The 25,248-nt window shown below is 52.1% G+C and overlaps 1 protein-coding gene and 1 non-coding gene across 4 annotated transcripts in view; both read right to left on the bottom strand.

The window, feature by feature from the left end:
• The window catches only part of SLIT3 (slit guidance ligand 3), a 669,892-nt gene that overhangs the window by 92,754 nt on the left and 551,890 nt on the right, over positions 1-25,248 (bottom strand). For all 3 annotated transcript variants that reach the window (XM_021076955.1, XM_021076953.1, XM_021076954.1), the window contains exons 13-16: positions 20,060-20,203; positions 18,334-18,497; positions 6,565-6,715; positions 5,269-5,343 (exon numbers count right to left, since the gene is read on the bottom strand). In XM_021076955.1, coding sequence (XP_020932614.1) covers positions 5,269-5,343; positions 6,565-6,715; positions 18,334-18,497; positions 20,060-20,203 — 534 coding nt within the window. The remainder of the gene's footprint in view (positions 1-5,268; positions 5,344-6,564; positions 6,716-18,333; positions 18,498-20,059; positions 20,204-25,248) is intronic.
• MIR218B (microRNA 218b) lies at positions 12,665-12,748 on the bottom strand. Its single transcript, NR_038604.1, has one exon. It is a non-coding gene; the product is annotated as a microRNA 218b (primary transcript).

The raw sequence follows: 25,248 nt of genomic DNA, 5'->3' as shown, positions 1-25,248 counted from the left end.
GAGAGCTGGGAGTCTCTCAAACTGGTTTTGGGCTCCCTGCCTGACTCCCCTTGAACTTGGCTAGTTTTCTTATAAATCCTGGTAGTCCTGGTCCAGGATAACCAGAGAATGAAGGTAATGCACAGGGGAGGCTGAAAATTGCCCCCAAAATAGACACGGAAGGAGAGATAAAGGCCTTCCCAGCAGCCATAACTCATCTAAATGCTGAAGCTTCTCCTCCAGCTCCAGAGAGTCAGGCTTCTTAGGGAACTAACGTGCATGGGACGGGCAATGAAGATGAGTTACAGCAGCTAGGAAGTGGGAGCGTCCCATTTCCTGACATCTGTTTCTTTAAATGAGCAGAATTAACATCACATTACTGTAAAGTTGGTGAATTGAATTTCCTGGGGCTGGGAGAATGGAAAACATAAGGAGAGTGTAAAAAGGGGAAAGAATTTTCCAGAAGACCAGGCTGCTGCTCGCTCTCCATCCATCAAAGCACTGCACAAAACTGCAGGTGGCTTGGGCTGGAGGACACAGAGCGAAAGCAGCTTGGGGAAAGTGCTCCAGGCACAAAACCAGTGCATCAGGGCTTTGTAAGAGCTCCGTCTTATTCTCAGAACAGGATCTTCCTGAAGGTGCCCCAGAGTCCAGGAAACTTCCCCCTCGCCTGCAAGGCAAAATTAGGGCCACTGAGGATGTCTTTTTCCATTTTTGGCTCTGCAGACCCCCCTGAAAGATTACTGCTACATCCTGGCTTTGACTCCAGTGCGGATGAGCATTTTATACCTGAAAGGACCCAGCCTCAGAAAATCCCACCCCGGGCCCAGGGTCAGGTCAGAGAGGTCGGCAGGCAGGATGAACCCCGTGCTTGGCCCCGCTGCCTCTGCAAGCTGCCGGGTGTTCCTTTCAGACCCCATTCTCATTCTTTCCAAGAAACACTGGGGCTCCTGTAAGCTGGGGGCTCATCTCTGGAAAGCCTGAGTCTGGGAAGCCAAGCTCGGGCCCCTTCTGTCCCTGTGTCTGCAGGCTTGTAGGACAGCCCATAAACTCTATCTGGAAACAGGGAAGCATCTGTAATCCTGATGCTTCAGGATGTCCAGTCCTAGATAGAAGTCCAGTGGAGAGAGAGCTAAGCAGATTTTTCTGGAAAAGAGGATACTGGGTCACAAGTGGGCAGCACTCTGGCACCCTGTCAGGTTGGGGAGGGGTCCTGTCTACCTCTTTATGGACCTCTCCCTTCCCGGAAGGTGGAAATTCTACTTCAAGCTGGAGTTGCAAACGCAAATTCCACAGGGTCCAGGCAGGTGCCGAAAGCCAGAAGCAGGCCCTGTGGGGATGGCAGTGATTACGAAAGCATGTTCCCCCAGCCCAGAGGGCAGCTGCTTCTCAGCCCAGCCTAACTGAAGCCCTTTGGGAAGGTGGGCTGTTTTGCCAGATCTTCCGATTTTCCAAAAGATGCCAGAAATTCACATTTTTCTGAGAAAACTCCTGATTTTTAAAAAGTGGGCAACTACTTCTTATTAAAAATACAACCACCAGGAGTTCCTGTCGTGGTGCAGTGGAGACAAATCCAACCAGTATCCATGAGGACTTGGGTTTGATCCCTGGCCTCGCTCAGTGGGTTAAGGATGCGGTGTTGCCCTGAGCTCTGGTGCAGGTCACAGACATGGCTCAGATCCTGCATTGTTGGGGCAGTGGCATAGGCCAGCAGCTGTAGCTCCAATTCAACCCCTAGCCTGGGCACCTCCATATGCCATGGGTATGGCCCTAAAAAGCATAAAAAACAAAAACAAAAACCAACCACCGCCAACAAATCCGCCCATGGGTATCTGATTTGGGCTAGAAGGATCCTAGGTTTCAACTTCTGCTTGTGTTGCTCCTTTGGTATAAGAGCAGACAGGAAAGTCCACCCAAGAAATCAGCCAGAAATCCGGGGGGTGGAGGGAGAACAGGTGGACCTGAACATGCGGTCCCTTGAAAAGCTGCCCTGAGTTAACCGCAGTGCTAATAACCCTTGTGGGAAGAGCTCACACCTTTTTTTCGTTACACCCCTTAGCACAAGTGCTCCTTAAGGGAAATCTCATTATTCCAACACGATAGGAAAGGGCTCAGAGGTTCAGAACAGTTTGGAAAGACACAGCAGTGTCTGAGCTCCTGGCTCTCCGTGTGCCCTCTCCTTTGCCCTCATGCCCTGGCAGGGCACTACTGTCCCGACTGCAACCTTAGGGCCGGGGCCCCTGCAGTCCTTGAGGAAGCCGACCCGACTCAGTCACAGACACAGTTGGCTTGAACCACCCTGATGGGACTGTTTCCAAGTTATTTTACATAAGTGGTTGCAGCTGGTGGTCTCTGAGACCCGAGCTGCCCTATGGGGACATTTGCTTGGTTGGCTGGCACTATATATACAGATGCAGACACACGCACGTGCACACCCACGCACGCGTTTCCCTCATTGGCACTGTCACCCCTCCTGGCTCCTGGCTCCTGGCTCTGCTGGTTGATTTTTAAACTTGGACAAGTTACATTCTGTTTCCTCATTTGTAACATGAAGCAATCTCAAAGCCACTTTTGCTTGTCTTGGTGGCGGGGGGGGGGGCGGTAAATGCATTAATATCAGTACAGTCTGGCGCAGAGTCCAGTGTTTAGTAACTGTTGGTCACCGTGATTATAACTATTGCACCCGTCCCCCTTCCACAGAGGTCCTGAAAGGATCTGAGTGGGCAACCCCTGCTTTAAATATATAGCTAGCTGTTCTGGGTCGCTCAACCCAGATGCTCTCTTTCCATCTTCTAGTACTTTCTCACTGCAGCCCCATGGACAGAGGCCACGTCTTTCCTCTTATCTCTTCCTCTTACTTCTGATCCTCGCCATAACCTACAAGGAAGTGCATTTCTTTCTATGATGCAAATAATGAAACTAAGGCCCAGAAAGGCTAAGGGCATTCCGAGGGTCACACAGCAGGGGAGGGGCAGAGCTGGGCTCAGAATGAATGCAGGTCCACCTGTTCTCCCTCCATCCCCGGATTTCTGGCTGCTCTGGGCCCGGACCTTCATTCCGGCCTGGCAAATGCTGAGATGGTCTGAGGGACATCTGCCCCTTTGGATGAGAACGGAGCCTCTGTTTTGCCGCAGTGCCCACCACGCCCTTTTGTGGCTTGGACGAGGCTGGGAGTTGGTTGCCACTTATCACTGCATGGGGGCTGGTTTGTCAGTAGAGAGAAATAGTGCTCCATACTCAGGGCCCTGTCAAAAGTGGGACGATCAAAGACTCTTCACCCAAAATGGAAGCGTGCATATTTCTATGGAAGCAAAAGGCTGCTTGATCCTGTTTACTCTGCAAACATGCACTCGGCCGGCTTTACATGTTTCAATACGTGCCTTATCTCCATAAGCATGTCAATCTGTTTTGAGGTTAAAAAAAGTATGCAAGTTTTGAGGGCGAATTTAATTTTTTTTTTCTTTTTCTGTGATTGTGCCTGCAGCATATAGACGTTCCTGGGCCAGGGGTCAAATCAGAGCTGCTGTCGAGGCCTACGCCACAGCCATAGCGACACCAGATCCAAGCCACATCTGTGACCTACACTGCAGCTTGCAGCAATGCCAGATCCCTAACCCACTGAGCAAGGCCAGGGATCGAACCTGCATGTTCACAGAGACAATGTTGGATCCTTAACCTGCTGAGCCACAATAGCTCAGGAACCCCTTAGAGTTGAATTTAAAAGGCTATCTCCTGGCAGATGGTAGGTGATATCTGTGCTAGAGGTGGGCTTGACCACATGGACAGCCACCATCCTCACCAGGACCCACGGGGGTCCCTCCCTCCACTGCCCCTTCAGAGTGCTCCCCCCCGGCTCCCAGTTACAGAGCAGTCCCTGAGACCATGGCCAGGGTGGTGACTGCGGGCAAGGAGGGCGGGAGAAAATCTGAATAGCACTGATGTGCTCCAGATGTTTCACAAGGCAGGGGAAGGCCTCTTTCCTTCTTGCCTGCAGGGGACTGATGGGTGGAAGAGTGGAGAGCAAGATAAAATAAGGTTACAATTCATTCTCATTATTCATTGTGGTTTTGTCCTATGGAGTCACGGGGCAAGATGAATCAGTGCTTGTTGACTCATTGCTCCTAAGGGAAATACAGGGTTAGGTTCCTGTGAGCCCCGGGTCACCACTTTCATCACCGATCAATACACCACCTTGTTTGATGCATATTTCTATTTAAAGACATCTATTGACTATATATTGCAAATTTGTTTACACTGCACTCACAGCCGACAGCATGAGAACTCTTGCCTGAAGAAAGCGTATGTAACATAAGCTTTTCTCCATACAGCATATCACAGCCTTCTTGGGCTTAGGAACACGAGACAGCCCTTTATCACTATGCTTTGGGGCCACTTTAAACAATGAGATCAGTGACAAAAGCACAAACATGCAAAAAAAATGGGGCACTAAATATATTTGGATTGAACACTTGTTTACAGTGTGGGAGCTGAAACAAGACATCAGAGCATAGCCTTGTTTGATTTCACCTGGGGACATGTGTGCAGGGCAACTCAGATTTGTTGCTGCTCTGTCTATGTTTATGAATGACTGTGAAAGCACCGCAAGTAGTCATTTTGAGATCACAAATAAATGTTAGCAAGTAGGTGAATCAGCAAATACGGGATCTGTGAATAATGAGGCTTGACGCATTGCCTTTGTTCCACAGCCAGACCGAAACTCTAGGGCCCAGAGATGTGTGATGGGGGAGCAGGGTCAAGGAGAAGGGAATTAGACAGTAAAAAGGGCTAGTCCCTCTCTGGGGCACCCAGACAGGGAAGAGGAGCAGGGAGCAAGGCCAGCCATGCAGCAGTGTGATTACAGGTGAAGCAGGTGAGGCAGCTGGTGTTTCCATCCAACATGCCTCACTCATGCAGAGGCTCTATCTAAAAATCAGGCCTCCTAAGAGTCCACCTTATAAAAATTACTGACACTCACCCCAGACTCCTGTGTTTCCTTGCTGGTCCTTGCCTGAGTCCCTTCTATTGCCCCTTGGGGTAGATGTTGGGCGTAGGGTGGGGGATCGGGATGAGCAGTGGGGGCGTGGGTGAGGGTCAGGGTTGGTGCAGAACGTGTGCCCTGCCTCTGCATGGCCCTGCCATAGTGTCCTGCCTCCCAGCAGGTCCCCATGACTGGGCAGGGGTTAGAGGGAGACTGAGGGGCCCGAGCAGAGGGTCAAGGACCACACCCCCCCGCTGCCCCCGTAGCCTGGCGTTCTGCTCCAGGCTCCCAAGTTCCCGGGGCTGACTTACATTTTCCGCAGGTTGGGCAACTTCTTGAAGACACCAGTGGCCTCTAGAACGGATATCTCATTGTCGTTGAGTCGCCTGTGTGGGAAGCAAGCAGATTAGGTGGTGGGGTAGCCGTGGATGGGACGCGGCCTCTGTGCGCCCCCCTCCCGCCCCCTGCCATGGCTTCAGCTGCATTGCTGCCTGGACCTCACTCAGCCCACGTCAGTGGCACCAGAGGAACCCTCCAAGTGCTCCTCAGCATCCTGCCCGCCCCTGCAGTGAGAGGAGGGATGTACGCAGGGCCAGAAAGGAGAGCGGGCTTCCCTACCTACGGGACACAGTCAAGGTTTTGAATACTCAGCACTCAAACAAACCAGTGCCAATGATGTGCCTCCATTTTGTAGGGGTACCAGTGACGACTTAACCCCCCACGAAGGCTTCCCCAGGTTCTTCCAACTCTTCCAGCCCCTCAGCTCTTTGCTGACAACGTCCCTCTGCTAAGGGCAGCTCAGAGACTCCATGTCCAACATTCACACAAGCTCAGGGGGCCCCGGAGACCAAAAGGGCTATGCTCGACTGTGTGTGATTTGTAAAGTCAAAGATTAATAATAATAATAATAATAACATAAAAAAGACCACCATCATTTATGCAGGGCTGATCCATGCCAAGATTCAAGATGAAGTCTACGCTTACATTCGCCTACCTCATCTTCCCAACCTGGCTAGGAGGTCGGTACCATCACCTTCATTTCACTGCCCAGAATCTGACACTCAGCTCGGAGGAGCAACCTGCCCAGTCTCAGGAAGACTGCAGAAGACAGGGGTCAGGCCCCTGTCCGTCAGCCCCCGGGGTAGTGACTTTGAGCTCTTCCACTCAGGATAAACCAACACGCCTCTTTATTAGCAGGGATAACTGGAGGCTCAGGGACCGCTACTCATGCTGGCCGTTTTCTCACTTTATGACAGTTATTTATGGGATACCCATCTGTTTGGTTACGTTGGAAGCTTCCTAAGGGCCGGGAGGGTCTGTCTGCTTTGTACACTGTGGAAACGGGTGGGCCCAGCACAGTGTCTGGCTCCCAGAGGGTGTTGGGAAAAATCTTTGTAGAATGAACGAACTGTCTTTATTTGCGAGCATGTGGGCCCTGGGCGATGGCTGGGAGTCTGCCTTCGGCCCAGGATGTAGGGGACAGCCAGGGAACGCACAGGTGACTGAGCCAGGAGGGGGCCACTCCCAGGGGGCTGCACCCACCCTGGCTGGCTTGGGGAGACGGGGTGTGGGGACACACAGGGGTTCACACCTGGGCGGGCACTTACAGGTCGGTGACGTATTCTGGGAGGTGGCTTGGGACTCGGGCCAGCTTCTGGTTGGAGCAGTCCACGATGGTGCCCTCACAGCGGCACTTGTCGGGGCACACGAGGTCCAGGAAGCACTCACTGCTGAACCTGCTGCGGTAATCCTCCGAGCCTGGGGGGGCCAAGCAGGGGGCGTCAGCATCGCGGGGTTCCTGCCCAGAGCAAGGCTGTGGGCGGTGGGGTGGCAGATGGGTGGGGAGGGTCTGGTGACAGATGCGGCATCGCCTTCATTTGGGGACCACCTTCGTGATGCCTTCCCCACCCCCACCCCCAAGCCACTTGCTTCCCCTTTGATCCTTGTCATTTGTCACTTTCAGCCCTTATGGCTCAAGCTCTGTGGGCTCTTCAGCCTCTGCAGTCATGGACTTTTTGAGAAGCTGGTGAAAGTTACAAACGCTCTCCTCAGGGGAGGGCCCCTGGGCTCCTGCGTGCAGCATACGGTGTACGATTTAGGGGGCTACTTAGTGGGTGATGCCCATCGCCCACGGACCTTCTGTATGTTCATGAAAATCCAAATAAAAGATCTTAATGGGGTTTTAGTGGGGGCTGTACCAGGGGTGGGAATGAGGTCAGGGAAGGGAGTCACCAACTCAAGTTGTCTTCAGGGACAAATCAGGTAATGAAATGATAAAGGGGGCCCAGTACATGGCAGTCAGTCCCACTGACACCGGGTTTCATCATCAGGAAGACAATGACAAGAGCTGGGGACCTGAAGAATTGAAGCCTGTGGCCCTAATGCCTGGGAATTTGGCTCAGGGTTGCCTGATCATCCTTTAAAAAAAGACTGGTAATGAATTCGGACTTAAAAGTGTGCTTCAAGCACGATTCTGGTGAGGGTTAGATGTACCCTCTGCCTTTGAGAGGAAGCTCTGTTTATTAACTACAGTGAAAGACCAGTTCAGATGAGCTAAAGGTAGTTGGAGCTAAGATTAATTTTTGAAATTGAATTTTTCTTGAGGTCACACAGTAATGGTACTGGGACCAATGATGCACTGTCTTGAGAGATGCCCCGGGGAGCTGCTTTAACGATCAGAAATGATTCCCCAGCCCCCAGGCAAACTTCTGTGAGACCACAAATCTTGTGCAGATAAAAGGGAAGCTCAGGTTTTCCTATCAGACACGAGCCAGTTGATGGGGGTCAGGTCTGTTTTATTTCTACATTTTTTTTTTTTTTTTTGCCTTTTTGCCTTTTCTAGGGCTGCTCCCAAGGCATACGGAGGTTCCCAGGCTAGGGGTTGAATCAGAGCTGTAGCTGCCGGCCTACACCAGAGCCACAGCAACTCAGGATCCGAGCCACGTCTGCGACCTACACCACAGCTCATGGCAATGCCAGATCCTTAACCCCCTGAGCAAGGCCAGGGATCGAACCCGCAGCCTCATGGTTCCTAGTCGGATTTGTTAACTACTGAGCCACGATGGGAACTCCATATATATATATATATGTTTTTTTTTGTCTTTTTAGGGCCACACTTGCGGCGTATGGAGGTTCCAGGCTAGGGGTCAAATCAGAGCTGCAGCCGCCGGCCTATGCCACAGCCACAGCAATGCCAGGTCTGAGCCGTGCCTGTGACCTACACCACAGCTCACGGCAATGCCAGATCCTTAACCCACTGACCGAGGTCCGAGATCGAACCCGAGTCCTCATGGATGCTAGTTGGGAGCCACGATGGGCATTCCTATTTCTACTATTCCTATTGTCATCAGCACAATGCCAGGCACTATTCCTATTGTCATCAGCACAATGCCAGGCACAAGAGGTTGGTCCGCATTTGGCCAGTGCATAAATGGGGTGTCCTTAGCACATAAGTTGTCCGTGCATGTGTATTCCTGTAGTTTCAGAGAACATGAATGTCATTTTTCTGCTTGGCCAGTTGGGGCAGACTCTGGCCATCTTATCTGCATTAGGCGCAGAATGGGGCACCGGCTGTACAAGGGTTTTAGGAGAAGGGTGTGGGCTTGTCTGGGCTCTGCCACTTACTAGCCTCAGTCTTTCACATGTGAAATGGGAACTGTCTCACAGGGATTGTTATGAAGAGGTGAGAAGGTCACAGCGGTGAAGAGCCTCCGGGAAAGGGTCAAGAGTTGCGCAGATGTTTGTGATTCGATTTTTTTCGAAGACCTAGTGGAACGTTTGGCCAGTCAGAGGCCATGAGAACATCAGCGTAGCTGGAGATAACAGCTGACATTTCCTGATCACGGACTGCGAGCCAGGCACTAGCATCTGAACGTCAAATGGGTGAACCCATTAAATCCTCACAACCCTCTGAGGTTCCTCCGATCCTGTTTGATTGATGAGGAAACTGAGGCTTGCAGGGCACTCAGGACAGGGCAGAGAAACAAACCAGGCTGGCTGCTGCCAGGGCCCATGTGACTAATACCATGCTTTCCTGCAGAGGTACCCTTGGACTAAAGCTCTACCCCAGTTCTAGGGGTGGCCATGAAGTCAAGCTGGCAGAGGTGAACTGAAGGGCATTTTCCCGTGTCGGGCTGAGGGGAGACAGGAAACAGACGTTTCCTCCGGCCCCTTGGTGTCTCACGCCTCCCATTTTCTCCCTATGGTAATCGGGTTTGCACTTGGTAGCTCTCTGATTCCCAAGTGACATCATCGACCTAAAACAGAAGGTCAAGGCCTGGACCCATCTCCTTTCCTTCTCTGCCCCTTCCCCATTTCGCTCCTTCACCTGCTTTCCACCCCCAGGCTTGTGCGAGCAAAATCCACGCAGATATCCCCAGTTATTTGGGCAGCTTCCTGGTCCCAGGCATTACGCAAATCTCTCCTCCTGGGCTTGCCAGCATCCGTCCCACAGAATAACCTTGACCTGGGCTGTTTCCCCTGAGACATATCCGTGTGCCGAGTCCTAGGTGAATTTCATTGTGCAAGGCTTGCTAAATGACAAACCTCTCTTGTGCCCTGCTGGTGGTTCCCCAGAGTGATGGAAACGAAGGGGCTCTTTGTACACATGCGTGTATTTTTCCTTGAGAAGGTGTCAACCATGGGAGGCTTGCAAAGTGAAGGAACCTAGAGTGATCACAGCCAGAAAGACAGCAGGGTGCACAGCTGGCTCTCCAACACGATGAGCCTGAAGATGCGCACTGGCTGGGCTGCGGCCGGAAAGAGCCACCGATTAAATGCGTTTTCATTTTAATCAAGGTGAGAGCGGCTGTAGTTAGCGGGCATTGCTCTCTGTAGTATACTTAGATGATAACTAGCTGACCTCTGCAATGGAGCCGCTGACCCATTTTAATGAAATGATTTTGCAATTAGATTCGATGGACTAATGGGTTCTTTCCAACACGTCCCCCCCTGCTGTTTTTGTTATTGCCCTGGTTTGTAATAACGAGGGGGTCGGCATGTGATATTTTGTATGAGTGGGAGCCAGAAATGTTAATAACGGCGTATGTACATAACCGAAAGAGTCTGTTCCCCAGTCAGAGCCAGCCTGAAATGCCACCTCCATCCCTTCATATTTCATTACTCAAACGACCCAGGGTTCCTCGGAGTCATTTGTTATGCCTAATGCTCATAACTACCCAAAAGTATTTTTAACTTTTCCAGAGCTTTAAAAGTCAATTTCAATCGCAATGCATATTTGTCACTGCCAGAAAAAATACGTGGTGGGAGAGGAGGAACTGAACGAGGCCGTCGCTTCTTCTCTCTGGGGGGCGTTCAGACACAGATCTCAGGGGATTGGAAGAGGTGACATACACGTAGACCTTGGCTGAAACGGGTCTTAGGGGAGCTGATGGCACCTGCTCCTGTCCCCGTGACGCTCCTTCCCTTTGGTATGGGCAGCTCAGAACAATGACACTTGGTACGTGAGCACAGAGAAACTTTAATAGACCAGAGGAGTGGAAATCCACAGCAACGCAATTTTATTATGCATCCCTGCCCTGCAGCCACTTCCCGGGAGAGAATGTATTTCACATTTGTGTGGTCATGGGGCTGGGGCTGGGGCAGGTAGGGAGCCAAAGTTCCGATTGTTTGGATGGACTTGGCTGCAGAGGCCAGTGATGGGCCCAGGATGGCGGCTGTCACTAGCAGTCTGCATTCTGCATCATCCTCTGGGCCCCCGTTTGTGGAATGCAAGCCACAGATCCACATGTTATCAGAGGACCGAGGACCTGCCCTCACACGTGTCTGGAGCTCTCCTCTTCTGCCTCCAATACCCTCAAGATGGGCCGGATGACAGGCGAAGGAAAGGAGCAGAAAAAGGAACTGGGGTGGGGGGAGTCGGAGGCCTGCTGGGGCCGTCAGCTTGAAAGGACAAGCAAGGGTCATAAAGAATGAGTGGAATCAAGAGAACACTGCTGGGCACACAGCTATCCACTTGTGGGCAAAGGCCAGGAGACTGAATATCAGCGGCTGGAGAGCACCAAACCAGAATGTGGAGGTTGGTTGGGCAGACTGCTGTCTTGGTGAGCTCCCCCTGCTCAGAGTCTAACATGAATGCAGCCACCTGCCTGGAAGCAGAGGGAAATGGCCATGGCCTGTGACTGGGCACTGCCTGATGACAGCTGGGTGCTGGAGGACCAGGGAGGCCCCCATGGAAGGGCACCCTTGTGGACCTCCTCCCAAAGGCCTGGCCCGTGCTGAGGGACTCAGGATGCCCCATCTGTTCAAAGGCAATGGGAATTTCTCTAGGCTGGAGGATTTGTCCTGTCCCAAAGGAGTCGGTGTATTCATATTGGAGGGGAGGAGCCATTTAAACAGGGGTGCTTGCTCCCTTTCTTGCTCACGTTTTTTTTTTTTAATTAAGAGAAGGAAGCTTGAAAAGGAGTGTTAATTTTTTTTCCACTCCCTATCAAGCCAAGTTCAGGTCTTTTTGATTTTGGAATTCAAAGCAATGGGGTTGTCCCTGGCTAGGAAGGATGAGGATGACAGTGGTAAGGAGCAGCTATGCTGGAGTCAGATGACCTTGGGCCAGTTAGTTGACCTCTCTGCGCCTCAACATCCTCATCTGCAAAATGGGACTTAGGGGGCTGTGAAACCTGAACAAGGCAATGATGTCAAACAGCTTAGCCCTTGGTCTATAGTAAGCACTCCACGCAGGACACAAGAAGTCAGAGGTAACCAGGACTCTCCATTACTACGCCATGGCCCCTGGCTCTGAAGGGTAACCTGAGAGAGAGGAAACAGGGAGAGGCAATATCGCCATGGGAGCCCAGAGCCCACTCCCGGGCTTAAGGCAGGGTTTGGTTCCCACCATGGTTCTCTCTTATATGGGACCGGACACAGACTCCACAGCATGAACCAACAACACAATCTCTCGATCACACTGGGCCTAGGATTTATCAAGACATAAGCAGAATGCGAGGTGCCAAGACCCCTCTCTTTATTATCAGAGGCAGTGAGTTTCTGCACCGCCCCCGCATGGCACTGAACTAGCACCACTGAGGAGCCCAGCACTCTGGCCTCGTGTTAACTGTGCTTGGAAGGTCCAGGAAACAGCCTGGACTTCAGGGCCAAAATACTCCTGAGGAGAGGAGGGTCGGTTCCAGAAGGAGCCTCAGGTCACACCCAGTGTCTCAGACTCATAGCCCTTTCATGGTCTTCATGCTCCCCTTAGTTCCTAATGCTTCCAATAAAGATGGGAGGTGAGGGCTGGGTCACTAGCGGCATGTCCTTTGGGTTAGCTGCCACTTGGAAAAAATGATCTTGGGCTGGGACGTTTCCATGAAACAAAGGGCATATGCCTTGGGGATACACGTCCCCTTCAAATGGAAGAAGAAACTCAGTGGGTGGTTTCTGCGCTCAGACCTGGCTACTCTGCCCTGTGGCCGGCATCCAGATTTGGGAGAACCGTGACTCCACTTGGGATGAAGATGTGGATACAGATCTCAGCCTGCCCCGGCTACGCTCCTCCATCTCCATCTCACCCCACATCTGCTACCAGCAGGTGGCGGTACTGTGAGTCCTTCGAGACTCCCACCCCCCGCCCGCTGTGAGTGAGGCTAGATCGGGAGAGGTGGGTCTGGCGGGTGGTGGGCTGCGGTGCTCCAGAGCAGAGAAGAGGTGTCCAGCGGTGGCGGCGGTGGTGGCGGGCCATGCTGCAGGAGAGCGCGGAGCTTTCCGCGGTGCTTGACAGAACCATGTTCCGTTTCCATCGTTCCACCACATGGTTAGATCAAGCACAAAGGAAAGCCCCGCGGCGACTGGTCAGAGTCAAGGTCAGGAAGCAGCGTCAGAGAGAGGACAGGAGCGCTCAGAGGAAGCAGCGTGGAGAAGCGGAAGCCGGAGCAGGCCCCCACTGAGCGTGATTAGTACCAGGAGCGGGGTTCCACGGGAACGCTTCCGAGACAGGAGCCCCACCGCCCTCGTACCCCGCCCCGGGGGAGACACAGGAGGAAGGGAGAAGAACAGGCGGAGGCCACTGGACACACACTCGACTCAGGAGTATCTGGGCAGAACGCATCCTTCCCGAGGGAACGACGACCACGAAAGGCCGTGATCCTGAACGGAGCCTCTGAACCCCACTCCATCACACCAGTGGATCTGCCAAGATGTCAAACTGAGCAGAAGCCTCTTCTGCATTCTCTGCTGCCCGGGGGCCCATCCCACAGCAGAGTGGCTCTGCAACAGCCTGGTCCCCCTTAAAGAGACAGGCCACAGTTCCCGATGGCCTAGCAAAGCTGCAACGCTCTTCTTTAGAAGAAGTCCATCTGTTGCCCTACTCGTCATGAGTCTCCTCAGTATCCTTCAGCGCCCCAGAAACCCTCGTGCTGGCTGAGGTTCATCCCAGATCACTCAAGGTACGGTAGAGGAGGGGTGTCGCATGGGGAGAAGATACACGTTCCTGGCAGGGGGCACGGTGGGGAACTACGGGGCCCTGGGCTTGGGACTGAGACACCCGCCATCACAATGGACAAGACAACGGGCTTCCTTCAGCCTAAGAGAAGGAGGAAAGGGGGGAAGACGCCAGATGCTAAGGTCCTTCTTCTTTTTTTTTTTTTTTTTTTTTTTTTTGTCTTTTTGCCATTTCTTGGGCCGCTCTTGCGGTATATGGAGGTTCCCAGGCTAGGGGTCTACACCAGAGCCACAGCAATGCGGGATCCGAGCCGCGTCTGCAACCTACACCACAGCTCACGGCAACGCTGGATCCTTAACCCACTGAGCCAGGCCAGGGATCAAACCCTCAACCTCATGGTTCCTAGTCGGATTCGTTAACCACTGAGCCACGACGGGAACTCCAAGGTCCTTCTTGATGTTCTGATTTATTCCATGATTGTGAGCCACTGAGTGGACTGGGAGGATCAATAACCAACTCTTCTGGAAGCCATGGGCCCAGGTGAGGGTGCTCGGTCTTTATATTCTTTTTTTTCTTTTTTAGGGCTGCACCTGCGGCATATGGAAGTTCTCAGGCCAGGGGTTGAACTGGAGCTGTAGCCACCAGCCTACCCCATTGCCACAGCCACACCAGATCTGAGCCACATCTGTGACCTACACTGCAGCCTGTGGCAATGCCAGATCCTTAACCCACTGAGTGAGGCCAGGGATCGAACTCCCATCCTCCCGGAGACTATCTTGAGTTCTTAACCCACTGAGCCACAACGGGAGCTTCTATATTCTTAAGTGCAAGAACCTGGGGCAGCGTTTTTGACCTTCCATCCAAGCCATTGAGAAGACGTGGATCCTGAGGAGACCAGAGTCAGGGCCAGGCGACGGGGACCCTCCCTGTCCTACCCTCTGCCCAAAGGGATGGGGTCACTGTTCCTCCACGGTGTGTTTTTAGGACAAAATGGTCGCAGCATCTCAGTGATGTATAGGCTGCCTGTACGGACTGACCAGTGAGTCGAGGCCACTCCACGGCTCCGGATCCGGCCCCACCTCTTACTAAGCCCTGTCACCTGACAGATCAGACGTGGCCACGTAACTGAGACTCAGCTCTGCGTGGACCTCGCAGACAGGCGAGGCTCTGTGAACACCCTGGTCTGGGGATTTCACATTCAAGTTTGCCCAGGTCCTCAGGACCGGAGCCGGGAACGTCCATCCTTTTCATGCCTCTGCCCCAGAGCTTTCAAATCTCCTGCTCTTTCTCTTTGGTTTCCCTCATCAAAAAGAAATGGAGGGACCGGGGAGAGGGCCATCAGGAATTTTCTCAGTATGTCAGAAGTCCTGGGTTACAGATCTTGCCTTGCAAATACTGCTCTGTTACCTTAGATAAGATGTTTCTGCTGTGTGGGTCTCAATTTCTTCCTTTCTAGCGTGGGCTGGGTGATCCCTGAGAGCTCAAAAGCTCCAGGATTCCCTGGGCGGGGCCCTGCTCTTTGCCATCTCTGTACAGATGAGCAGAGAGAGTACGCCGCACTCTGTGCTTTTCGCCACCAGGGTTTCTGCCTGCCGACTGGGTCTCCACGCACAAAGTGGGGGAGGCATGATGGAAGGCAGACAGCTTTTTCCAATGGCCAAGTGCTCCCCTGAGGATGGGCCTGGGGTCTCAGGCGGCCAGACGGTGCCTTCTGAGGACTTAATCCGATGGTCAGATTTCCCCAGCCGGCAGCACTCACCTCTAACCCGATCTTGCTGCCCAGGGCAGCGGATGCAGCTGACAGAGGCAGACGCGGGGCAGCTGGGAAGCCAGACGCCCAGCCTAAGGAGGGGCTTTATGTGTTGCAAGAGCAGCCCTCAAATTGGCTCCTAATTACATCAGCTGTCTTTGCAATGGGGGTGCTTTTAGGAGAAAGTAAAAGGCAGACTTATTATCTGTCAAATCCAGTACGTGTCACTTGCCCCTCCTTCCGTCTTCCGGAGCTTCCTGGAAACACAGAGCTTTAGATCTAAGGCTTCGGGACCCCTTGAGGCTAAGCAGGTCTGGGCTCCGGTATCTCTCAAAGCCAAGGCCTTGGAGCTCACTAGTAGCTGGCTCTCTCTACCTCACCTGCCTGCTGCTACACAAAATAAGAGCATATAGAATGTTATATGTCAGAATCATCATGGTTCTAACTTTCTCTACCTTTAAAGGCATTATTTCTGCTTAGTATTGATTTTTTTTTTTTTTTTTTTGGCCACGCCTGCAGGATATGGAAGTTCCCAGGCCAGGGATGGAATCTGAGCTGCAGCTTCTACTTACACTACAGCTGAGGTCATGCCAGATCCTTAACCTCCTGTGCTGGGCTGGGGACTGAACCTGTGCCTCAGCAGCTACCTGAGACAACACTGGATTCTTAACCCGCTGTGCCATAGCGGGAACTCCAGAAATGATTTTTTTAAAAAAAGCTATCTTAGACAGAATCAATCCAAAAACCCTGCTCCTTCTGCCTGTTTCTTTTAAACATGTCTAATCACTCTTGCCCCACATGGGAAAAGAAGCCAGGATTCCTCTAGCGCAAAGGTAGTAGGCAGTGGCAGAGCGAGAGTGAGAACTAAGCCCTACTGTCTCCAAGTCTACCCACCGTCTCCCTTTTCTTACTTAGTTCTGTCGGGAGCTCACCTCCAATCCCAGCCCACAGTCATTCGGAGGCAATTCTATCCCAGAGCTGATTCTATCCCTGTGCTGTGCCCCAGGGAGCTGACAACAACCAGGATCTCAAGATCATGTCAAAAGGTCCCCCTGCCCCCGACAGAGGGATCAGGGTAGGTAGATGGCTTCCTGCCCTCCTCAGCCTCTTTTCTTTTTTTGGGGGGGGGGTCTTTTTTTTAGGGGCTGTACCCATGGCATATGAAAGTTCCCGGGCCAGGGATTGAACTGGAGCTGCAGCTGCCGGCCTCTACCACAGCCACAGCCACACCAGATCTGAGCTGCACCTGCAACCTACATTGCAGCTCATGGCAACGCCAGATCCTTAACCCACTGAACGAGGCCAGGGATCGAACCTGTGTCCTCATGGATACTAGTCGGGTTTGTTACCACCAAACCACAACAGGAACCCCTCCTCTTCAGCCTCTTATCACCCCTCTTCTTGGGGATACCTGCTTGTCAGAGTTAATTAATTCAGCCCTGGCTACGGAACAGAGCATACAGAAGTAATAAGAGGTGTAAGTCATGAGCAAAGGGCCCTGGAAGATGATGGTTGTGGCTCTGGGCTGGGAGAGCATTTTCCTTTTTGAGATGCTAAGGGCCCTATGAAGGAAGTTAAGGAAAGAATTCAGGGGTTGAGGCCCTGAGACAGGAATCATCCAAGCAGCTGGGCCTCCTCTCCCAACAGCCCTTCTCTCCTACATGCTGCCCAGAGTTGAGAAGAGAGCCAGACTTGGGGTCCAGCCCTGCCTTCACCGATAGCTGGCTATGATCCAGGGTACCCCTGGGCTCCCTCTGCTGCAGAAGGGGGACCTCCCCTGCTGATCTCACGGGACTATAGGAAGAACCAAGTCAAAGGAGCAGCTCATCATGGTCAAGAAACCGCTCTTGTAATTGACATTGTTTTTCTGGGGAAGACAAATTGATCTTTTTGTCTTTTTTTTTTTTTTTTTTTTTTTTTTTTTTTAAGGGCTGCACCCATGGCATATGGAGGTTCCTAGGCTAGGAGTCCAATTGGAGCTGTAGCCACCAGCCTATGCCACAGTCACAGCAATGCGGGATCTGAGCTGTGTCTGGGACCTACACCATAGTGCACGGCAATGCTGGATCCTTAACCCACGGATCGAGGCCAGGGATCAAACCCACGTCCTCATGGATGCTAGCCAGGTTCACTAACCGCTGAGCCATGATGGGAACTCCAGGGGAAGACAAATTGAGATCAACGTCTCAGATGGCCACAAAGTCCCTGGGGTCCCACCAAGCCCCCTTGAGATGTTTGCTTCTGTTGAAAAAAATTAACTAGCTCACATTCAGCATTCTGGTGACACCTGGACTTTGTGGTCAAGAACAATGTGAAAGAAGCAGAGGTACGCTGCTGGCCTCCCCAGGAAAACCCGCTTACAGGAGACGCTCCAGGCAGGGGGAGAAACGAATGGTTCTTGTTGACACACAGATTGTGAGGCTTGATTCCATCCCCTCTCAGACGTCATATTATCAACCTCTTGCCATTGGGAGCACAAAGCAGCTTCCCCCCCCCCCCCGGGAGCAAATGACACAAATGATGGTCATTTTAAACTGCCTGTTCGCCCAGCTTTCCACGAGGAGCTGCCATTCACCGCCCCCCATGTGGTGTCATTTCTGGGTACAGGAGGGAGGAAGGTGTCTAGAGAGAGTGTGGGAACGAGAGAGCACAGCATTGCCTTCTTCCTAAGCAACACTCTTTGCTCTTCTGTCCAGAGTCAGAATGCACCTGTCCAGGGTGGAGGAAAGCCCCAAACCATCTGAAATCTAGACTACACGGCAAGGGCTGTACCAAAGTTGGCCCTAGAGGGGGGATCATGGGCCCCCAAGATTCCATGTATCCTGCAGCCTGGCCTGGGGTCTATTTATTTCTCTGTCTTCCACTTGAGGAGGCTGCTTTAGAAACTAAAAATCCATCCATCAATCAAAGCCTCTAAAGATCCCCCATGTAAAGGCTGCCTCTTCCCCAAGCTTCCACCTAGCCCTGGAGAAGTGCTGCTGCCTGGGTTCTGTCTCTCCTGAAATTGCCCCCCTTCTCCCCCTCCCCAGTGCTTTTATTGTGTGTGTGTTTTATTTTAAATCCATAAGCTAATTGGTTTTCTGCAGGGCTAACTGAATTTCCCCAATTTAATTTGCAAAGATGCTCCCCAGGAGCCATTACAGCGCGCGCTGTCCTCCAGATTGGATTATTGGCCTCTCCGGGGCTGCTGTACTCAGAGTCGGAAGGTGGGGCCCATCCCCGTAACCTGATTACCTGAGCAGCGGAACTTCTTGCTCTTGATCTGGCTGATGCGCTTGTTGGCCAGCCGGCGCGGGCTGCTGCAGCGGGCCCCGCTGGTCTCGATGGGGTTGTCCTGGAGGTAGTCAGCCAGCCACTTCAAGTGGCAGTCGCACACAAACGGGTTTTGGGCTAAGTGGCTGCGAGAGGGATGGGAGTTGATCAGGAGGGACCCTTGTGCCGCGCTCTGCCACCACCCGGCCTGGCGCTGGGCTGGACTCTGACCATCCCGTGCCAGGCTCCCTCCCTCATCACCCCAGGAGGCCTCAGGGGATGGGGGGACTGCTGCTCTCAGACAGGACCCAGAGAGGGGGCCTGAGCCGTGCTGTCTGCAAGACAGAGGTGCAGCTGGCGTCTGGCCTGGAGAATCAGCCTTCCTTACGCTCCCCATTTGGGGCAGGACCTACCACTGATCCGCTCGTCTCGCCCACGCCAATTCTGATGGGCAAAGCAAGCTGCAGGCTTAGGGTTTATGCAGAGAGCAGAGTGAATTTTATTTCTCCAAACTCAGGAACACCCGGTGCATAAAGCAGCTGGCATGGCGTCGGGCGCATGATGGGTGTTCCATATATAGTAGCGGGTTTTGTTGTTATTATCCTCCGCATCACGAGGGCAGCACTGTGGGTCCGGCTTCCCGCGGCTCAGTAAGAAAAACTCTCCAGAGCGCCACACCCAGTGCTCAGCACGTGGTCAGGGCTCAATGTGTAGCAGCTGTTCTTACTGTTTATTGGCTCCCGTCTCTGGCTCCAGGGACAGTAAATGCCAGATGACTCAGAAGACCTCCAGAAACCCCCAGGCTTATGGTCAAGGCTTGGGCTGGGGGGTGAGGGTCTCGGCCTAGGGGTGGAGCCATCAAAAACAGGCTGAGATCTGCTCTCAGGGATCATCTACTATTTATGAGCATCTGCCACGCTTGGGAGTGAGGAACTGCTCCCTAAAAAGGGAGGCGAAATATTCTCAGGGTGCCTGTTTCAGAGGCTTGGTTTTGCACGGAAGGTGGGGGTTGTTGGTGGGCAGGAATGTGTTATCATCAGAGATGGAACCTGCTCTCAAATGCAGTGGCTGCTTGGAGTTCCTGTTGTGGCCCAGCAGAAATGAACCTGACAGGTATCCATGAGGACGCAGGTTCCATCCCTGGCCTCGCTCAGTGGGTTAAGGATCCAGTGGCTGTGAGCTGTGGTGTAGGTCACAGACGCAGCTCAGATCTGGTGTTGCTGTGGCTGTGGTACAGGGCGGTAGCTACAGCTTCAATTCGACCCCCTAGCCTGGGAACTTCCATATGCCCTAACAACAACAACAACAACGACGACGACAACGACAACAACAAACAGTAGCTATAGTGGTTAAGAGAGCAGGTGAGCAGCAACTCGGCCTGAATTCAAATCCTGCTTCTTACTGTCTGTGCAACATTGAGTGAGTTACCTAACCTCTCTGTGCCTTGGTACAGAGGCACAGTAGCACCTAATTCATAGGGCGTGAGGCTTAAAAGTTCGAATAGAGGGAAAGCACCCAGTGTGGTGGTGAGCACGGCGTGGGCGTTTAGTGCTGGGAGCTAGTCCTCTAGTGTTCCATTCTCGCCACGGGCTCCAGGAATCCTCCTGGACCTGCTCGCCTGGCCTTCCTTTTGCGTGTTCTCTCTGACTTCATGTTTAGGGTCGCCTGCTGCCCGGGCATGCGCTGGCACTCGAGGTGGCATACTCACAGCGTCTGGATGGCCTGCAGAGGGGCAAAGAGCCCCTTGCTGATGGTCTGCAGCTTGTTGTCGTACAGGGAGAGGAGGTTGAGGTTCTGCAGGTCCTGAAATGTGTTCACCCGCAGACAGTTGATCTTGTTGGCATTGAGGAGGCTGCAGGAAAAGAGAGGCGGCTGACTCACTAAATCCCAGTGCCGCCAGGGCTGCGCTTGCAGGGGAGGGGCTGCAGGCTTCCTGCACTCTCCTGCCCTCAGCAGAGAAAGAGAGGGACTTGCATGCCTGTGGCCACCGAAACCTCCAACATGCCTGGGCACTCGTGCACCTGGTTGCCATGGACGCTGTGCCACACCCTGATGCCTCGGAGGCTTCCCCTGCATCATGTCTTCGGAGGAGACCCAAAAGGCACTCTGGGTGCTTCACTTTCTGCTTTAAACTGCAGAGCTTCCAGGACTCTCTCTCTCTCACACACACACACACACACACATAATCATTTGGCACAATTGTTTTGAAGCTTTAGTTGATTGACTAAGGGTAATTTTGATTCAGAGAATTCCTCAGAGTTCTTTTGGATCACTGATCCCATTGGAAATTTGATGAAAGTTATAGGTCATCTTCCCAGAAAAAATACAGCCGTGGGTAGGCATGCGTGCACACACATACACATCCTCTCATTCTCGCTCTCACTCTCTTTCTCTCTCTCTCTCACACACACACACACGTACACCCTGAGAGCCCGTGTGATTCCTCCAGCACCCCATGCACCTTCTGGTCCAGGTCCTCTGAACATGCCTTTCCCCCTTTCATAAGGGGGTTCCTTCTCCTCCTCTGCATCTCCGCTCAAAAGCCACCTCCTCCGAGAGGCCTGCCCGGACTGCCTCGTCTCCAGTATGACCCAGACTTCCCACTACAGTCTCTCACAGCCCCCTGTTCGCTCCCTTCATAGCACTTCTCTTATTTTGTGGTAAGAGGATATTTGTTTGTTTTCCCGGTTCTCATTTGCCTCTCGCCCAACAGTAAGTTCTAGGATGGCACAAATGACTGTTTAATTCCTCTCTTTACTCCTAGTGCTTAGCCCAAGCATTTCTTAAGAAATACACTTGACTCCAAATGCAACTCTATGGGGTCATTCTCCTCTCAGGTGACACCCATCCCCCAGGGTCAGCCGTCCTGTCCATGAGGACCCTGTTCTGTGGTGATTTTTGTTCTTCAGAACCCTCCCCCAAACAAACAAACAAAAAGCCTAAAAGGCAGCTGCTTTTCTGATGAAAGGCTGGTCCAGCACAGGTGATGCCGTGAAGGTTACAGGAGCATCTTCCAGAATGGGGCTGGCAAGGCAAGCACTTTGGGCCCTAAAAATTTCCTTTATGATTCTAGACCAGTTACCTGTGTGCCCCTGAAGTATAAAATCATGTCTCGCTCACTCTCAGATGCAAGTGGGGGGGGGTCACTAAACTAACCAGCCCCAATCCTTGAATTTTAGAAGTGTCTGTTTTCAACGCTGGCTCAGAGCTTCTCCCATGGGGAGGGACCCATGAGACTCATAAAGGGCTGGCTTGGCTCCCAAGGCTCCTGATGCCAGGGTGCAGGTGATGGACTTGGTGACGGAGGGCTGCCATGGGAGCTCAATCACGCCTGTCACCTCTCCCGGGCTGCAGGCGCATCCTCCCCTCGGGCCGGCGCACATCCTGTGCGAGCCAGGCAGCTGGAGGGGTGACAAGGGGAAGAAGAACTGCCTGTTTAATCTGGCTAATCATGGGCAGGGTCCCAAGGGTTCCCCCAGATGTCCTCCTGCCTCGCAGTGGAAAATAAAAGCTCATGCTGCTAGAATACGTCTCAGGTTTCCAGCGTGATTTCCTGACATCCTCTCATTCTCACAATGACCTGGGCAGATGGCCAGAGCCGGCCTCGCACGCCACAGGTGAGGAAACCGAGGCTGGGAGGTTGGTGGGCTCGTTCAAGGTCACACGTCTCCAAGGAGCAGGATGGAAGCAGGTGTGGTGAGTGAGGCCTCTGGAGGGTTCAGGGTCTTCTTCATCCACCCCGCCCATCTGTCCCCCCGCCGTAGTGATTTCCCCCAAGGATTTCCTGCGCTTTGTCTATTAAATTTTAGTCAAAGTCACTCCATTTGGGAGGCATTCCAAGGAGGATGCTAGGAAACAGGGAGACAGGGGAAACGGGACCCACAAGGGTCAAGCACCCATGGGTCAGGGCCCTTCATACACACACACACACACACACACGCGCGCGCGCATGCACGCACGCATGCGGGCGCACACACGCACACTTACACATGCACGTGCAGTGCACACACAAGCACATATGCATGCACACATGTGCGCACGCGCGCACACACAGGCACACACATGCACACACCACACTTTTTTGGTTCTTCTGTTTAACAAGAAAAATGAAGTATGTGGTGATTTCTTCCAAACCCTGATGTTCAGAGTCTTTAGAGGGCATCATCTTACCAGGAAATACTGAATTATCAGTAAACGGATCAGAGGAGCCGAACTCATGACCTGAGGATCGAATCCTCCCTACAACATACGTCAACATCCCACATGCAACCCTGCTCATCCAGCCCTCCCAGGGCATTAAAAACTGGGACAAAACTACCATGAGGTACAACCTCACACAGGTTAGAATGGCCATCGCCAAAGAGTCTACAAATAACAAATGCTGGAGAAGCAGTGGAGAAAAGGGAACCCTCCTACACCGTTGGTGGGAATGTAAATTGGTGCAACCACCATAGAAGACAACATGGAAGTTCCTGAAAAAACTAAACACAGGACTGCCATATGATCCAGCAATCCCATTCCTGGGCATACATCTGGAGAAAACTCTAATTGGAAAAAATACATGTACTCCAAAGTTCACTGCAGCACTATTTCCAATAGCCAAGGCATGGAAACAACCTAAATCAATATCAACAGAGGAATGAATAAAGATGTGGTTTATACAGACATTGGAATATTACTTAGCCATGAAAAAGAATGAAATGATGCCATTTGAAACAACATGGATGGACCTAGAAATGACCATACTATGTGAAGTAAGTCAGACAAAGACAAATATCATATGATATCCCTTATATGTGTATTCTAAAATATGATACAAGTAAACTTATCTACAATACAGAAACAGACTCACAGATTTTGAAAACAAACTTATGGTTACCAAAGGAGAAGAGCAGGTGGAGAGAGATCATTTAGGAGTTTGGGTTTAGCCGATACAAACTACCTATGTATAAAATAGATAAACAACAAAGTCCTACTGTATAGCACAGGGAACTATATTCACTATTTTATATGAACTATAATGGAAAAGAATAAGAAAAAGAATACATACACATACATACATATATGTATATGTATAACTGAATCATTTTGCTGTACATTGTAAATCAACTCTACTTCAATAAGAAAAATCAGGACATCTCTCTCTCTCACACACACACAAACACACACACACAGACACACATAAGATTTCTACCTTCTCTTGGAAAAAAAAAAAAAATCAAAAGCTCCGGTAACATTGGGTCTACTGGAGGCAGCCATGGAGTGGCTACCCCTCTTTAGATAAGACATATGCTCTGTTTGCCACAGTCCTCACTATGCTCTATAGTCTGCCATTCACAAGTTTATTCCACCTGTCTTGCCCGAGTAGGCATTTAGGTTTGAGATCCTAGTGCAGATTCAAGAGCCCGATCACAGTACTTGCTCGGGGGAGTGCCAGACACTGGATAAGGAACATGGCCTTGGGAGAGGAGAGGCAGCTCTGACATGCCTTGAAAGGATATCCAAACTGCAGGCCACTCTGGCAAGCCTCCTCACCCATCGGAACTATCAAGGCTTCTTTTTCTGGTCCAGATGCTTTCTTGTTTCCTATTGCTCCAAGATCTCTGAGCCCAGAAGATTATCGCAAAGATGTAAGGCAGCAAAACAACCCTGGCTGGCCCGATTAGGAAGCAAAGATAGTGCACGAAGCAGGAGTAAAAGGAAGCCCCAAAGGGCAGAATTTCCTGGTCACTTATCCTCTCCCAGATGCCTGGCTCCCGAGGCAAGATGCATAGGTGCAGGGAGAGATAACACCAAGCTGCTCCTCCAGCTGAGATGGCGCGGGCAGTCTCCCTGATCCCCAGCAACGGCAGCATCTAACAGCCTGTCCTTCTATCCTCTCTCCTTTGGGAGCAACTTTGGCAGCTACTCAACTCAGTCTGGCGTCCGTGAAAGGATCTCTGCGCTCTCTGGTACACGGACAAGGGTTGCAGGGGAGTTAAAAAAAAAGCAAAACCTTGTGATGGAACAAACAGAGAGTAAACAACTATTGGGATGGGGTTCAGCAATTCTGTAAGAAGTTCTGAACACAGGCCTTCTCCCTCTTTCACAGAAGGACTAATTTCGGCCTCTTTCTCCATCAAGGCTGCTGGATCTGTCCCAGTGCGATGCCCTCTGAGATGCAGCTGCCGCGTGAATGGATAAGAGTGCGGCATCACCTCCAGAGGCCATGGCTCTGTGCGTGGCCCCGTGCCAAGTTTCCTTCCACCCCCACACGACGATGGTCCTCATGTTGCTGATGAGGAAACCGAGGGTCAGAGTGGTGACTGATTCGACCAAGGTCACTCAGTGAGGCTTCCGCCTGCCTGATTCCAGAGTTCACCTTGCATCCGCCATGTAAAATCCCTCTTCTCTTTCCTGCACCTGGTGGGAGGTGTTCCCCATCTCTGGGGAGTGGCTGTTTTGGCTAACTCCAGCAGGCACCTGGAGATGCTTCGGGTGGTTGGAGGCCTGGCTGGGTCTGAAAGATGGCTTGCGTTTTGGTTGTAGAGAGGCATCAGGGGTCCTACTGACTCTTGGGGAGGACCTGGCATTGAGCCGGTGAGCTGGGAGGCTCTGGGATGCTTGCTAAACTGCCACTGGCACTCTGGCAGGTTGTTCACTGAGTGGCTTGCCCCTGGGCAAAGCCCGGGTTCAACCTTTAGGGGTCACTGACTAAATGCTGATTTGGGAGCTGGTGGGCTTGGCCCTATACGCCCCTCATGCTGAACTCTCACTTGAGGCAGACCAGGGGACTGCAATGAAGCAGAGATAACAGCATCCCTTATGCAAGATGGGGTGCTCCAGCTTGCCTCATTCCAGAGGCTGCCTGGTCCTCAAACTCCAAACTTTGAGGCCACAACTTGATCTCAGTTGACC

Source organism: Sus scrofa, chromosome 16 (genome assembly GCF_000003025.6).
Source record: "Sus scrofa isolate TJ Tabasco breed Duroc chromosome 16, Sscrofa11.1, whole genome shotgun sequence".
In the NCBI taxonomy this organism is placed as follows: domain Eukaryota; kingdom Metazoa; phylum Chordata; class Mammalia; order Artiodactyla; family Suidae; genus Sus; species Sus scrofa.
Note: the sequence above shows the minus strand (reverse complement) of the source record. Positions and strands in the feature narration are given on the sequence as shown.